The sequence below is a fragment of the Neofelis nebulosa genome, chromosome 17 (assembly GCF_028018385.1).
Source record: "Neofelis nebulosa isolate mNeoNeb1 chromosome 17, mNeoNeb1.pri, whole genome shotgun sequence".
Taxonomy (NCBI): Eukaryota; Metazoa; Chordata; class Mammalia; order Carnivora; family Felidae; genus Neofelis; species Neofelis nebulosa.
Genome location: NC_080798.1, coordinates 26,086,821 through 26,100,370, shown reverse-complemented (window position 1 = coordinate 26,100,370; position 13,550 = coordinate 26,086,821). Strand labels below are relative to the sequence as shown.

General features: G+C 36.1%; 1 protein-coding gene across 5 annotated transcripts in view; it reads right to left on the bottom strand.

Moving 5' to 3' along the window:
* PHKB (phosphorylase kinase regulatory subunit beta) overlaps nucleotides 1–13,550 on the bottom strand; it is a 255,172-nt gene that overhangs the window by 188,332 nt on the left and 53,290 nt on the right. For all 5 annotated transcript variants that reach the window (XM_058708055.1, XM_058708056.1, XM_058708054.1 and 2 more), the window contains 2 exons: nucleotides 5,949–6,048; nucleotides 1,135–1,242 (listed from right to left, as the gene is read on the bottom strand). In XM_058708055.1, the coding sequence (XP_058564038.1) occupies nucleotides 1,135–1,242; nucleotides 5,949–6,048 (208 nt within the window). The remainder of the gene's footprint in view (nucleotides 1–1,134; nucleotides 1,243–5,948; nucleotides 6,049–13,550) is intronic.

Sequence of the window (13,550 nt, the reverse complement as noted above, 5' to 3'; positions counted from 1 at the left end):
ATGCTTCTGTGAGAAAATATCATCAAGTGGCAAACTGTACAGAAACAGCCAAATACCAGGTTGACCAGCATTTATTTAAAATCTGCTATGAGCCAGGCACTAAGCTTAAATTCTGGGATACAAAAATAAATGAACCATTATCTTCTGGAAATCCTATTTCAAACAGTAAACATATTTGTCAAAGCAAAAGGTACATAAAACCTAATTATGTTATAATTATAAAGAGAAGGTAGAGCAACATATAATACTAATAATTCCCCAAGGAATTGGTTAGAAATAAGTGTAAGAGTTTCTGCCACATAGAAATGGGGACACTGTGCTTTCTATGTCTAAAGAAGTCATACTAAAGTAAGACATTTCAGATCTCTAGAGAGAGAGGGACTATAAAAAGGACATACTCTTATTTTAGTAAGGAATATATGAATAATAAGTATTCTGTCCTAAAGACAGCAGAACCAAATGATGAGCAGGAAGAAAACTCATTAAAGATAAATAGCATATATAATACTTATATCCTAAAAACAAGGCAACAGGATGTCCAGCTAAAAGAAGTACACAGATATGAGAAAAAAAAAGTGAAAACAAAACAAAATCCTACAGTGCATGGTTAGCCTAGGTATAAAATTTAATATAATATATAAGACAAAATTTATAGACTCCAGCAATGCCTTTTGGAATTACATTTTAGGGGTATGTTTATAGCTTTGTTGAAGGTTGATATATCAAAAATGAGCTGTCATGTAACAAAAATTTCTGATTTGCTGTTATATCACTGTCAACTGTCTTTTATTCCCTAGTTCCTACGTGTTGAAGTTCTTCTAAATTTTATAAGTACAAGCTTTTGTCATGGAAAGAACAGTGAGAGCCCTTCTTTTAGACAGTAATAATATTATAAACCATCCACTTGCCCTTTTTTGCTTGCAGACCAAGACCTCAGTCTGACTTAATGCTCAATCACAATAACTAACTCAGCCCTGGCAGTTTTCATTTCACTTCTCCATTTTATGGTTGGTTTTCTACTTTTATTTTAAACAATTTATGAAATCTATTTTATGAAATTTATAAATACCCTAAAATCTTCTACAACCTGAGTGTACACAGAGAAGAAGAAAACCTGTAGTCTTCTCCTTTTACCTGAAGATGGCCATATTCCTCATGGGAGAGGATCTCATCTCCCGTATGCACATTGAAAACAGAGTGAAGACAGGTTGCTGGGCGTGGGTCCTGCTTAAACTGCTGGACCTAGAATCAAACACAAAATTCAAATAGTACTCATAACTCACATTTTCATCCAACTTTAGAAGTTATAAATTATTTTTCATTAAACTTTTTAATGACGAAAGCTATAGCTTAAAAGCAGAGGACAGAGCAAAGCAGAAATGTTATTTTTTTCTAAAGAAAGAAAACAGAAAAAAACTCATAACTACTAATTTTAATAGTTAACATGATTGTTGAATATTTAATTATTTCACAAATAGCAAATAAAGTGTAGTAGGGACCTTGTTAATGCGGTAGCAATGGCTTTTGCAACCGTTTTGTATCATTTTATTTTAGAGTCAAATAATGGTTCAGTCTGTGGGACAGGATTTCAGTGATTACAACCCACTGTATTGCTATTTGAAAATGCTTCTATGATACTCAATGAAAAAGTGCTTCAGATCTCATTCTAATTCAGTTGGTGTTCAAAACTTCAAATGTTATTTCCTTCTCTAAGGATCACAAATTGTAACCTATGCTCCTTTCTTTTCATTTCCTTTGCCACATATACTCTCCTTACAAGGCACCAATTCCAAGAGAACATAGATCATACCTGTACTTATCAACTGCATATAAAATCAAACCATTTTAGAATACTAAGTAAATACTAAATGACCTAACAGCCTCCAAGGGAAAAAAAAAAAATCTATCTACTTTTTTAGGGCTTGTTCAATTCAATTTGGCAAACATTTTCTGATACCAATCATATGCCAAGTACTATGCCAGCCCCTGAAATTATGAGATGAATAAAAACAGAGAATGGATAGAATAAATCAAAGCTATATGTGAAGCTTTTCCTCCTTGAAAAGATATAAGTGATGATAATATCTGCATGGTTACGATTTTGTCTTGTTTCACTTGGCTAAGAAAGCACATGGAGCTATATTCTCTTCCTCACCTTCAAATTTCTTCTCATATTTAAAACTCTATCTCCAAAAAACACCTTCTTTTATAAAGTCCCTTCTGAACTGTACCTCAAATTCCTTTCCCTGGACTCCTACATCAGGGTGTTTATTCTTCAAAATTTCTTCTCTCTTTTTATACACTCTTACTATCTTTAAGCTTCTACAAGTTACACTATCCGATATAGAGCCACTAGCTACAGGCAACTAATTAAATTACAATTAAACAAAGTTTAGAAATTCAGTCCCTCATTTACACTGACTACATATCAAATAGCCGTATGTGCTTAGGGGCTTCTTCAAAGTTCAACACAGTAATACAGAGCATGTCTACCATCACAGAAAGTTCACTGGACACTACTGTGCTAAAGGGCTAATATATTTTTGCACACCCTCAAGAGCCCTGCAAATACCCCATAAACAAATGCATAGCCTTCCTTATGACTGAAGTCAAGAAACTGAAAGCAAGGCCCTACCATTAGATAGTTAGGAATGAGAGGATGAGGATGAAGGTAGAGATGTGTATCTTCTATCTATAAAATGACCAAGACATCCAGTATTAACAGAAGAAGATGAGAAGGCTATCCATTCTCAGTATCTGAAACTGCTGGCTACAGTCTTAGTCTACACAAATAGAAATCAATGCGGTCACCCCTTTTACACTACCATGATAATTATCTCAAAGTGGTGAACATTACTCTGGGCTCTCAGACAAAAATATGCTTAAATTAAAATAAAATACATTTTACCTATTGATAAAGATCTGAAAGAATAAGGTTTTTATCAGTTTAAGAAAGTTATTACGACAGGGCACCGGGGTGGGTAAGTCATTTAAGTGTCCAACCCTTGATTTCAGTTCAGGTCATGGTCTTAACAGTTCATGAGATTGAGCCCTGTGAAGGGCTCTGCGCTGACAGCTTGGAGACTGTTTGGGATTCTCTCTCTCTCCGTCTGTCTCTACCCATCCCGTGCTTGTATGAGCTCTCTCTCTCAAAATAAGTAAATAAACATAAAAAAAAAAGTTATTGCTACAGTTGATAACATAGTGTTTGTCATTTGTCTTCAAGATACACAAGTACCTAGTATGAGAATTTATATTATATTCAATCACTGTGCCAGGGGAAAAAAAGAAGACCAGACTATAGAAGCTTTGAAAATTAATGAGGCATTATTATATGTGAATTGTAGAGAACAACTATTCTTGAAATCAGTAAAAACAAAAAAACAAAAAAACAAAAAAACAAACAAAAAAAACAAGGGACATTAATCAGTATTTTATATGTTGGGCACCTGGAAAGTAAAAATAAAGAATAATTAAGGCAAAATTTTCTAAACCAAAAAAATCTAAAATAATGTTTTCGCAACTTGTATTTTTAGATTTTTCCTGGAAACTTAAATAATTGTGAATAAACAGCTTATCATTTATGAAAAGGTGAGTAATTTGTCATCCATTCTTAATTTATAGACCTAACACAGAATTTAGGTGGGAATATCATCTCATAAGGGAATCCTGGAAGAATAAATTTTATAAAATTTTAATGACTTTTAATAAACTAGAAACTACTCAGTAACATTTTAGACAAATTTTTTATATAGATAGCTAGGGACAGAAACGTTCATAGCCCATTATAAAGGAAATCTGTGCCTTCCAAACTACTCAAAGGAAATTGAATTTATTTTGAAAAATTCTGAATACTTCTCCCAGGGGTGGGGGTGGGGGTGGGGGTGGGGGTGGGGGTGGGGATGGTATTAGAAAATAGAGTAAATGAGAGAATATGAACATTTAAAGGTAAAAAACAATTCCTAATATGACTAAGTAGGCATTAAGATAAGTAAGTGGAAAGATAATAATAGAAATCAGATCGCTCTACATTCTGCAAATCAAGGACAACTCTATTCATTCAAATGCATAATGAATTAAAATCTTTTCAGTAGTATTTTTAGAAAATGTGTCAGGAAGCATGTCATGATTTTACTTCAGAAGACGAAGAAAATAAACCTTGAAGTCAAATAAAAAATTATTGCTATAAATACACTTCACGTTAGTTTTACAAAAAAAGGCAAAGAATATATATTTCACATTTTAAAATATGCAAACATATTTTAAATATTCTACTACATATTTCTACAGCTATAGAATCATGAAGAAAATGGTGGGCATCAATGAGGTGAAGGTTTGGTAGGAGGCAGTGAGCCAGGCATGTGTGGTTAAATCTCTGAGTCAGTCCTTCACAGTCACATGTGAATTATGAAAATATCCTTCATTCCTACTCTAGAAGGTTATGGGGATCAAAAAAGATTACAACAATAAAAATGCTTTAAAATATGTAAAACCCTGTATTTTGTGGTATGCATACATACCTAATCCTAATATGATCTACACCTTCTTACAACTCACATTTACTTTGTCTAACATCATAACTACACAAAGGAAAGAAATGTTAATTCTTTATAATTTAAGAAATTCAGGACAGATTAAGCTGTATTCAAAAGAACACATAATTGTGAAGATTGGTTGGTAAGGTTGAGTAATATTCAGAAAGGGATATTAACAATTGGTTAAGCCACAAAGACCCTTTTTTATCATCATTTCCTTCCTTTTGATAAACATTACTTATTTAAGTCTGTCAGCTTGCTTAATAAACATATGAAATTCACTGGTCTCACAATGTTTCCTTGAGAAAAAAGTTAATTCACAGACATTAGGCATTCATGAGATGATAAATGTGAAATAAACAGTAAACTTCCCACACTTAGGAAAAAAAAATTAATCACAATTACTTCAATATATATGACATACTAGTTTAAGTCAAGTATGACAATATGATTTATTTCAAGCACTGAAAAACCTTTATAATAATGATTTGCAAAGTCAAATCTCAGTAGACAATTACAGGTTTGTTACATATCTCTATTATGAGCTGGTGAATAAATTTACTTTTTCTGCCAACTAACATTTTCTTGTTGCCACATTCTGATAGAGTATAATTTTTTTTTCAGTTTTGACTTCAGATACCGATCTTAAAAAAATATACAATCACAAAAACTTAACGTAATATTTACATAAAAACATAAAATATTAAGTGATAAAAACATAAAACATTCATAATTACTAATGTACATCTTTGCTACTGAATCATCAAACCTGGGGATGATCTTGGAGACTCATATACTCACTAATGTATATGGACCCAGGGACACAGATATGTAGGTAAGTAGGAGAATTATCATCTTATATTTGCATAGAATCTTAGACTTTTTATTATGTATATTATTTTAATAATAATTATTATAATTACTGATTTTTATGTATATTATTTTACTTTCCACAATATCCCTGTAAAATCTGCTATTTTCTCAGCCAAAAATTCCTGTCCTCTTTACATGTAAATGATGAAGTATTTTTAAAGTTCAATTAAGCCAGGGCAAGCACATGTGCAAAAGGATTTGGATAAGAATTTTCTTAAGTAATATATTGGTTACAATTATGGATATTGTAACGTTCCTGAGAAACTGAGTCTTTATCAAGCAAACACCAGATCCAACATACAAACAAATTAAAGCCTAAATAACAATTCTCAGTCACCTCTTGCTTACGGTGTTTCTTTAATTTCAGTATTTCAAACCCTGGGCTGGGAAGGCAGGGCTGTTTTAAGCTATCTAGACTGCTCTAGGATGTGACTTTACCTTTTGAAAGTACATTCTTCTTTAGAAGATGCTATTGCTATACTGGTTAAATTAATCCTTCAGAACGATGTGAGAATTCCAGTCCACACTACAGTGTTTTACCTTATCGGCCTGACGCATATAGCAGTAGAGAATTCCTCTCATACATTTTATAGCCGAGTGCTCCAGCTCATGGGTCCTTCCCTTGTCATCATCAATGCGCCTGGGTAAGAGAGATAACTCATGAAACAAATTGGAAATGCATTTGAAAAGGAAGCAGAGCTTTCAGTAATTAAGTATTTAACTATCTGACTAATCCTATGTTCTGGCCACATCTACTAATTCTGTAACAGTGAAACTCCATTTTCCCAGCAGATGTAGAAATGCTGCAATAAAAAAAAAAAAAAAAAGTCCTATGATGAAACTTGTGTTGATTTCTCCTTCTTTTAAGGAAGTTAGCCAATTGCTTCAAAATAGCATACAATATTTCTACACTGACTCGGCTAAAACTTTAAAGGATATTCTAAATTGGAAAAACCAACCAAAAGATTTTTTTTTTAATATGCTGTTACAGAGTAGAGGCGATTTTTAACACCAATCCCTTTAGGTTATGCAATGGTTTGATTCAAGGCAACACAGATTAATGTAGGCACATGCGTTCTTTGGTCTACCATGTGTTTAATAATGTCAGGTGGGCACTTTAGTCAAAGATTCCTTTAAAAAAACACACATCCAGTATGACACATGATGTATTTGGGGAGTTTTATACTCTTGGGTCTTAGTTTAAAATCAATCGACCATTGTTTATATCTCTTGATTTTAAAAAGAAAAAAATCAGTTAAAATGTAACTATTTAGCAAGATGAAGATATTCTTCTAACTTTAGGTTCCTTTTTTACCATGGATCAAAAGGTAGATGACATTTAACCAGGACTGAAAAATGAAAGTAACTTATTCATTGTTTCACTGAATCGTAACTAAAATATCTGGCACTCATCCTCCCTTGATAAAAAATATCACCCGTCTCCTTAAAAAGTAGACTACAATTTCTTCCTATTCTAACTGCGAATCTCATATACCACTATGAGAAAGAAGAATGATCATTTTAACATAGCACTGTCAATGTCAGACAAAAGTAAGCTGCTATTAGAATATCATTCCTCCCTCCAATGCAGGTACTGTAGTAAAACCACCATGACTTTGTTCTATGATCTATTTTTCTGTCTAATGTCCAACACAAGTGTTTTAATAGAGGCAAATTATAGCACAGGTAACAGCGGACCATACAAGAGAAAGAGCATACTTCGGGTAGAATAAACTCAATGAAATCTGTGTCCAATTCCAACCTCATCTAAAAATAAAACAAAATAAAATTCAAGTTTTTCTAAAATTGTCTTTTTTAAGTTTATTTGTTTATTTTGAGAGAGAGAGAGAGCCAGGCAAAGAAAGAATCCCAAGGAGATTCCACCCTGACAGCCCCATTCAGTGCAAGGCTCGAACTCACAAACTCTGAGATCACAACCTGAGCCAAAGTCAAGAGTCAGACGCTTAACTGACAGAACCACCAGGCACCCCATAAAATTGTTTTTAAAATAATTTTCTGCCCCTAATTTTAATAAGCATTTAACCAAAACTAAAATATTCCAGAATAAATCAGCCACTATGAAGAGTTCTTCCCTTTTAATGAAGTTCCCCTATTTCTCCTTTCTTCACCAAATAAAGTAGAAACCAGAAGAATATTTCACATCTGACTAAAAAAGTAAAACAAACAAACAAAAAAACAAACAAACAAACAAAAAAACAGGTGCATTTGAGTAAAAACATTTAGGCTGCCAGGATATATTTATTACCTTTTCACAGATTTAAGGTGAATATGATGACCTGAAATAATTCCTTTATTTTCTACCAGGATCTAGCAATATTCCACTCTCCTTAATAAGCTCTGTGGAGGTAAACTCAAGTTTTAATATGCTCTAATGAATACTTTTAATTCTAAAAAATGAATAAATGGAAGAATAATAATCCGTGAATTTACTTATCACACACTTCAAAAACATGTCCTCAAAACAAAGATATTTGCCTTCATAACCATAATATTATCACCACACCCAAGGAATTTAATATTGTTACTAAATTATCTAATATATATGCTATATCAAATTTACCCAAATATACCCAAGATATACCTTTTAGGATTTATTTCTAATGTGGGATACAATAAAAGATTGCATTTGAGTGCCATGTTTATTTTGTTGACTAATTTAACATTTTATTTCCTTTTTCTTTTTTTAAATGAAGTATGATTAACATACAGTGTTATATTAGTTTCAGGTGTATAATATAATGAGTCAACAATATGGTACTCAATATTCCTGAAGATAAGTGTATTCTTGATCTCCTTTATCTATTTCGCCTATCCCCCCCATCTACCTACCTCCTCTCTGGCAACTACCAGTTTGTTACCTGCATTTAAGAGTATGGTTCCTTGTTTGCTTCTTTTTTGTTTGTTCATTTATTTATTTGGTTTCTTAAATTCCACATATGAATAAATAAACCCACACTTATATGGTTGATTAATATACAACAAAGAAAGTAATAATGTGTAATTGGGAAAAGGCAGTCTCTTCAATAAATGGTGCCAGGAAAACTAAACAGTTACATGCAAAAGAATAAAACTGGACCAGTTCCTTACACTGCACACAAAAATAAACTCCAAATGAATTACTGTGAGACACAAAACCATAAACTTTTTTTAATTAATTTTTAAAAATATGAAATTTATTATCAAATTGGTTTCCATACAACACACAGTACTCATTCCAACTGGTGCCCCCCTCAATACCCATCACCCACACTCCCATCCCTCCCAACCCCCATCAACCCTGTTTGTTCTCAGTTTTTAAGAGTCTCTTATATTTTGGCTCCCTCCCTCTCTAACTACTTTTTTCCCCCCTCCCCCATGGTCTTCTGTTAAGTTTCTCAGGATCCACATAAGACTGAAAACATATGGTATATGTATTTCCCTGTATAACTTACTTCACTTAGCATAACACTCTCCAGTTCCATCCACGTTGCTACAAAAGGCCAGATTTCATTCTTTCTCATTGCCACATAGTATTCCATTATGTATATAAATCACAATTTCTTTATCCATTCATCAATTGATGGACATTTAGCCTCTTTGCATAATTTGGCTATGGTTGAAAGTGCTGCTATAAACATTGGGTACAAGTGCCCCTATGCATCAGTACTCCTGTATCCCTTGGGTAAATTCCTAGCAGTGCTATTGCTGGGTCAAAGGGTAGATCTATTTTTACTGTTTTCAGGAACATCCACACTGTTTTGAGAGCGACTGCACCGGTTTGCATTCCCACCAACAGTGCAAGAGGGTTCCCATTTCTCTACATCCTCGCCAGCATCTATACTCTCCTGATTTATTCATTTTGGCCATTCAGACTGGTGTGCGGTGGTAACTGAGTGTGGTTTTGACTTGTATTTCCCTTATAAGGAGTGACACTGAGCATCATTTCATGTGCCTGTGGGCCATCTGGATGTCCTCTTTAGAGAAGTGTCTACTCATGTCTTCTGCCCATTTCTTCACTGGATTATTTGTCTTTTGGGTGTGCAGTTTGGTAAGCTATTTATAGATTTTGGATACTAGCCCTGTGTCTGATATGTCATTTGCAAATATCTTTTCCCATTTGGTTGCTTGGCTTTTAGTTCTGTTGATTGTTTCCTTGGCAGTGCACAAGCTTGTCATCTTCATGAGGTCCCAACAGTTCATTTTTGCTTTTAATTCCCTAGCCTTTGGGGATATGTCATGTAAGAAATTACTATGGCTGAGCTCAGAGAGGTTTTCTCCTGCTTTCTCCTCTAGGGTTTTGATGGGTTCCTGTCTCACATTCAGGTCCTTTATCCATTTTGAGTTTACTTTTGTGAATGGTGTGAGAAAGTGGTCTAGATTCATCCTTATGCATGTTGCTGTCTGGTTCTCCCAACACCATTTGTTAAAGAGACTGTCTTTTTTCCATTGGATAGTCTTTCCTGCTTTGTCAAAGATAAGTTGGCCATACTTTCATGGGTCTAATTCTGGGGTTTCTATTCTATTCCATTGGTCTATGTGTCTGTTTTTGTGCCAATACCATGCTGTCTTGAGGATGACAGCTTTGTAGTAGAGGCTAAAGTCTGGGATTTTGATGCTTCCTGCTTTGGTTTCTTCTTCAAAATTACTTTGGCTATTCGGGGCCTTTTGTGGTTCCATATGAATTTTAGGATTGCTTGTTCTAGTTTTGAGAAGAATGCTGGTGCAATTTTGATTGGGACTGCACTGAATGTGTAGATAGCTTTGGGTAGTATTGACATTATAACAATGTTTATTCTTCCAATTATTGAGCACGGAATGGTTTCCATTTCTTTATGTCTTCTTCAATTTTCTTCATTACCATTCTATAGTTTTCAGCATACACATCTTATACTTCTTTGGTTAGGTTTATTCCTAGGTATTTTATGCTTCTTGGTGCAATTGTGAATGGGATCAATTTCTTTGTCTTTCTGTAGCTTCATTATTAGTGTTAAAAATGCAACTGATGAAGACATCCTGGGAAGATGGCGGCATAGGAGGATGCTAGGCTCACCATGCGTCCTGCTGATCACTTAGATTCCACCTATAGCTGCCTAAATAACCCAGAAAACCACCAGAAGACTAGCAGAACGGAGTCTCTGGAGCCAAGCGCAGACGAGAGGCCCACGGAAGAGGGTAGGAAGGGTGGCGAGGCAGTGGTGCGCTCCACGGACTGGCGGGAGGGAGCCGGGGCAGAGGGGCACCACCGGCCAAGCAGAGCCCCCGAGTCTGGCTTGCAAAAGCGGAGGCGCTGGACGGAGTGTGTTCTGACAGCAAGCAGGACTTGACATCTGAAAGGTTATAAGCTAACAGCTCTGCTCAGAGAGCGGGAGGGCTGGAGGACAATGGGAGGGAGAGTCGTTGAGCCCAAGACGAAATAACTCATCTTGGCAGGGAACAAAGGTGCTCGCCAGCGCCATCTCCCTCGCCCATCCCCCAGCCAAAATCCCAAAGGGAACCAGTTCCTGCCAGGGAACTTGCTTGCACCCCGCAAACACCCAACGCTGTGCATCTGCGGATCCATCCCTCCAGCAGTCTGACCCCCTCCCAAAGCGGATCTTCAATGGAAAAGCAAGCTGAGCCTGCCCCTCCCACCCCTGTGAACCTTGCCAATCCACCCCAGCTAATACACCAGATCCCCAGCACCACAAGCCTGGCAGTGTGCAAGTAGACCAGACGGCCACGCCACCCCATAGTGAATCCCGCCCCTAGGAGAGGGGAAGAGAAGGCACACACCAGTCTGACTGTGGCCCCAGCGGTGGGCTGGGGGCAGACATCAGGTCTGACTCCGCCCCGCCCAACAACGCACGTTTTTCAAGACAGCACAGGGGAAGTGCCCCGCAGTCCCACACCACTCCAGGAACTGTCTAAAATGAACGGAAGAATTCCCCTCACAAAAACGTCCAGGAAATAACGACAGCTAACAAACTGATCAAAAACGATATAAACAATATAACAGAAAGTGAATTTAGTATAATAGTCATAAAATTAATCGCTGGCCTTGAAAACAGTATGAAGGACAGGAGAGTATCTCTTGCTACAGAGATCAAGGGACTAAGGAACGGCCAGGAGGAGCTAAAAAATGCTATCCATGAGCTGCAAAATAAAATGGAGACAACTACGGCTCGGATTGAAGAGGCAGAGGAGAGAATAGGTGAACTAGAAGATAAAATTACAGAAAAAGAAAAAGCTGAGAAAAAGAGAGATAAAAAAAATCCAGGAGTTTGAGGGGAAAATTAGAGAACTAAGTGATGCGCTAAAGAGAAATAATATACGCATAATTGGTATTCCAGAGGAGGAAGAGAGAGGGAAAGTGCTGAAGGTGTACTTGAACAAATAATAGCTGAGAACTTCCTGGATCTGGGGAAGGAAAAAGGCATTGAAATCCAAGAGGCACAGAGAACTCCCTTCAGACGTAACTTGAATCAATCTTCTGCACGACATATCATAGTGAAACTGGGAAAATACAAGGATAAAGAGAAAATTCTAAAAGCAGCCAGAGATAAACGTGCTGAAACATATAAAGGGAGACCTATAAGACTCGTGACTGAGCTCTCTACTGAAACTTGGCAGGCCAGAAAGGAATGGCAGGAGATCTTCCATGTGATGAACACGAAAAAATATACAGCCGAGAATCCTTTATCCAGCAAGTCTGTCATTTAGAATAGAAGGAGAGATAAAGGTCTTCCCAAACAAACAAAAACTGAAGGAATTCGTCGCCACCAAACCAGCCCTACAAGAGATCCTAAGGGGGATCCTGTGAGACAAAGTACCACAGAAATCGCTATAAGCATGAAACCTAAGGACATCACAATGACTCTAAACCCTTATCTTTCTATAACAGAATGTAAATGGACTAAATGCACCAACGAAAAGACATAGGGTATCAGAATGGATAAAAAAACAAGACCCATCTATTTGCTGTCTACAAGAGACTCGTTTAGACCTGAGGACACCTTCAGATTGAGAGTGAGGGGATGGAGAATTATTTATCATGCCACTGGAAGTCTAAAGAAAAGCTGGAGTAGCCATACTTATATCAGACAAACTAGACTTTAAATTAAAGGCTGTAACAAGAGATGAAGAAGGGCATTATATAATAATCACGGGGTCTATCCATCAGGAAGAGCTAACAATTATAAATGTCTATATGCCGAGTACAGGTGTTACCAAATATATAAAACAATCACAAACATAAGGAACCTTATTGATAAGAATGTGGTAATTGCAGGGGACTTTAACACTCCACTTACAGAAATGGATAGATCATCTAGACACACGGTCAATAAAGAAACAAGGGCCCTGAATGATATATTGGATCAGATGGACTTGACAGATATATTTAGAACTCTGCATCCCAAAGCAACAGAATATACTTTCTTCTCGAGTGTACATGGAACATTCTCCAAGACAGATCACACACTGGGTCACAAAACAGCCCTTCATAAGTATACAAGAATTGAGATCGTACCATGCATACTTTCAGACCACAATGCTGTGAAGCTTGAAATCAACCACAGGAAAAAGTCTGGAAAACCTCCAAAAGCATGGAGGTTAAAGAACACCCTACTAAAGAATGAATGGGTCAACCAGGCAATTAGAAAAGAAATTAAAAAATATATGGAAACAAATGAAAATGAAAATACAACAATCCAAACGCTTTGGGATGCAGCGAAGGCAGTCCTGAGAGGAAAATACATTGCAATCCAGGTCCAACTAAAGGAACAAAAAAATCCCAAATACAAAATCTAACAGCACACCTAAAAGAAATAGAAGCAGAACAGTAAAGACACCCCAAACCCAGCAGAAGAAGAGAAATAATAAAGATCAGAACAGAAATAAACAACATAGAATCTAAAAAAAACTGTAGAGCAGATCAACGAAACCAAGAGTTGGCTTTTTGAAAAAATAAACAAAATTGATAAACCTCTAGCCAGGCTTCTCAAAAAGAAAAGGGAGATGAAGCAAATAGATAAAATCGTGAATGAAAATGGAATTATTACAACCAATCCCTCAGAGATATAAGCAATTATCAGGGAATACTATGAAAAAGTATATGCCAACAAACTGGACAACCTGGAAGAAATGGACAAATTCCTAAACACC